This window comes from Artemia sp. Qi Xiang Cuo, chromosome 14 (assembly GCF_049724085.1).
Source record: "Artemia sp. Qi Xiang Cuo chromosome 14, ASM4972408v1, whole genome shotgun sequence".
In the NCBI taxonomy this organism is placed as follows: Eukaryota; Metazoa; Arthropoda; class Branchiopoda; order Anostraca; family Artemiidae; genus Artemia; species Artemia sp. Qi Xiang Cuo.
This window is the reverse complement of record NC_142807.1, coordinates 3263956-3267672: the sequence shown is the minus strand read 5'-3', so window position 1 is coordinate 3267672 and position 3717 is coordinate 3263956. Positions and strand designations below refer to the sequence as shown.

The window sequence follows — 3717 nt, the reverse complement described above, 5'->3', positions numbered from 1 at the left end:
ATTCGGATTATGTTATCGTTTAATTTACGAAATTCTACTCGTACTTAAACTGACAAAAAACGATATATATGTTTTAACCCTTTAAAATTTCAGTTGACTAGCTTAGAGTATTTTACCGAATTCTAAAAACTGAGAATTTGAACAGTTGGAGGCGCTTAAACATGCAGAAGATGCTAGAGCGTATTAAATGATCAGTCGAAAGATATTTGTATGCTATCGTCGATTTTGGTGGAAATAAAGTTATTAATATAAATGAGAGAAAAGGCACCCTATTTAATAGACCACCATGTTATTAATCATGAAATAACAAAAACGAAAACTATTAAGGGCAAAATTCCAATACATAACACTAAACGGTAGCAGAAAAGCTAATTAGACGCTAGGAGCAGGGGCGTCACTATCACTTTTTTTTGGGTGGGGGGGAGGCGAGCACTACGAAAGTTTTACAACAAAAGCAAAACTGTACCGACAGAAAAAAGGTTTAGAGTGGCGAAAGCTTCTGTATAAATGGAAGTAAATGGCTTGAAAACAGCATTTTTTGCTGGGGAGCGTTGGAAATTCTAGAAATATTTCACTAAGAAAGTCTATTATTCCTTATGTCTCCTAGACACCTATTTAAGAGAACAATTCTTTCAGAGCTAACGGTCTCTGAATAAAGTTAAAACGTTTAAAAGCGAAAGCACTGGATTTTTTTCTAGGGTGGAAGTGTAGCCGATGCATCGGATACGATATTGAGAGGCAATCTTGACACCTCCCACCATAAGAGGGAGGCACCCAACCAGCCAAAGCTAGCCGAATACTCTAAAACAAGCGGTCGCCGTTTTTCTGGTATAGCCTATGAGGAAAAAACATGGGTAGAATACTCTATTAAAGAAAACGCCATTTACTGCTTTTGCTCTCAGCACTTTTCTTTAACAAGAAATCATGGAAATACTTCTGATAACGTAGTGTTTGTCGACACAGGAATGAATAACTGGAAAAAGCTATTCGAAAGGATTGAAAAACACGAGGCTTCAGAAGCTCATAACGAAGCAAATCGCAGCTGGACCAAATATAAAGCAATTGAGTGTGGCACATCTGAGTCAATAGCTACAACTCTCGATTCAAATCGGAAGGAAGCCATAGCGGAAAATCGCCTGTATATAGTCACACTTGCAGAAGTGGCCTGTGCCCTAGCACGCCAAGTGCTCCCATTTCGAGGTCATGATGAACACGACGACTCACACAATCGAGGTAATTTTATAGAAATACTAGAAATGATGACAGAGGGAAACCCGGATCTTCAGCAAAAACTAAAACGTCAGTATGGAAGCTATTTGAGTCCCGACTACCAAAATAGTCTTATAAGCGCATACTGGTTGACCTCTTGCGAGAACAAACAAGATGCTCTATTAAGAAATATTGGGCAATCTGCGCAGATGCAACGAAAGATCTGTAGAAAAAAGAGCAGCTTGGTTTAATTATTCGGTTTATTGATAGTAATGCTATCATCCGCGAGGAGACATTCGGAAGTACACATCTTGAACAATTAGATGCAGCATACGTTGCTAATGAAATCAAGGATCTTGTTGAAAAGCACGGACTGGATTGGAGCACCTGTGTGGCTTAATGCTATGATGGTGCGAGCGTCATGGGCGGTGCATGTACTGGTGTTCAGGCTTTTTTTAAAGGATTCGCACCACAAGCAAGGTATATTCATTGTCACGCCCATCGCCTAAATCTTGTGCTTGTGCAGTCAATAGCTTCTTGTTCGGAGGTTAGAAACTTCTTTTCTTGCATTCAGGCATTATATGACTTTCTCAGCCGAAGTACGCCACGTCACGAGCTTTTCCTTCGACCCAACAAGAACGCGGAGAAAAGAAGATTGAGCTCGAGCGGTTAGCCAACACTCGATGGTGCTATTGGTTTTCCTCAATTCAGAAGATCCGGATACGTTTAGGTGCTATTCTCGAAACACTAAGGGTTATTTCGGATGAAGACAATTCAACAGAGGACTGTGCTGAAGCTTCTGGGTTGCTGGCAACAATTGATGCCAAATTCTTGCTCATTCTTGAAATAATGAGCAATATCCTTGGTCCGATAGATATTGCATCCTGACAACTCCAGTCCAAGAGCCTCGTTCTTTCAGGCGTAAATTCTCTGCTTCAAGCAGTTCAACAACAGGTTCTAGAGCTTCGATCTGAAGAGCGTTGGTTTAAGATGGTTGAAGCAACGAAAAGCTTATGCAAGCAGCACTCAATCCAAATAGAAAAGCCTAGACGCTCGGTTGCTATAAGCAGACGCCTTCTCAATTTTTACGTCGAAACCACTGTCGGTGCCAGAGCAAGAAATCGAACAGAAGAGGATCGTAACATTTTTCAAACTTATAGGTCGGACATTTTATACTTCATAGTCGACCGAGTAACTTCGGAGCTGAGACAAAGGTTTGGTGAAAACTCCCCAGTAATCCAAGGCTTAGAAGCGTTTGAGCCAAGTTCACTGAAGTTCCTGGATGCACGTCTAATACAAGACTTTGTACGTGACTTTCCTACATTATTAGTAAACGAGTTGAAGTTTGAGTCGGAGATAGCCTTGGCAAAATCTTATTTACAAAGGATGAAACCAGAATGCCCATCAAAAGCTCTTGCCTACCTCTACATGAAAAAAGACGCCTTTGCTGTCATCTCGGAAGCTTTCGGAATTGCTTTGACGCTCCCCGTTTCAACTGCCTCTAACGAGAGATTTTTTTCAACGCTTAAGAGGGTTAAGACATATTTCAGAACAACCATGACTGATGAGCGACTTAGCGATTTGTTAGTTATAGCAACCCAGCCGGAAAAAGCGAAAAAGATAGATTATAACATTGCCGTCGACAAGTTTGCTTCCCTGAAGCAACGACGTTTCCCATTAGAATAGTGGCTCTCTCTGGATACTTCAGTCGTAATGCAAACAAATTTATGATTTATTTGCTTAATTATGTTTATGTACTTGAATTTTTGTATATCTAATTGAATTGTGTTCTAAACTTTGTTATCCAAAGAATTTTAAGTTGGCTACCGCTTAATTTGGCTTGATTTCCCCCTCCCTTGGATTTTTGCTAATTCAACCCACTTGAGGCTGCCTATTGAGACAATTTGCCCCTCCCCAAGTTTTTTTTTCATTTCTGCCACTGCGCTTCGCGCCAGAAAACCCTGTTCTAGGCCTTCACTCAATTCAATTCTTAACAAAACAAAATGACATTTCCTAATTCTAAATTTTCTTTTTTGGCTTAAACCCTTCACAGCACAATATTTGTTTTTAAGTAATTTGCTTCCCTAAAAAGGAGTCTAAGAGGTCCAATATAAGGGATAATACAATTTTTAATAATATTTCAGAAATATCCACTACTTCGCGGCAGGAAATGCTCTTTCCAAGCAGTCAACTCACTCTGAATTAGAAACTTTCACCAATTCAAACTTTTTTTCTTTTTTTTTTTACTTTTTTTTTAACAGAATATAATCAACATAGTTTTGTAGTGTCCTCACAAAGTTAAAGTGAAAATTTGCAAATTTTCTTCCGTGAGGTGGCGTGAGGGGGTAAGTTTGCCCCCCCCCAGAATTTTTCTGAATTTACGCCACTGAACGTAGTTGATTTCTAGATAGAAAATAGGTTTTTGAGGAGGACACTCCCCCACAACCCTCAGGACAAGGGTTTTAAGTTATGCCCTGGGGGCATATGAGGCTTTTATAGAAGGCGTTG

At 39.8% G+C, this 3717-nt stretch overlaps 1 protein-coding gene across 1 annotated transcript; it reads left to right on the top strand.

The window, feature by feature from the left end:
* The first annotated feature begins 2199 nt into the window (after positions 1 to 2199).
* Positions 2200 to 2895, top strand: LOC148944045 (uncharacterized). Its single transcript, XM_089100596.1, has one exon. It carries the CDS (start codon positions 2200 to 2202, stop codon positions 2893 to 2895), a length of 696 nt encoding a protein of 231 aa, XP_088956722.1.
* The last annotated feature ends 822 nt before the right edge of the window (positions 2896 to 3717 follow it).

Bases quoted from the DNA above. Each gene is read 5' to 3' on its own strand.
- LOC148944045 (XM_089100596.1), top strand. From the start codon at position 2,200: ATGGTTGAAGCAACGAAAAGCTTATGCAAGCAGCACTCAATCCAAATA.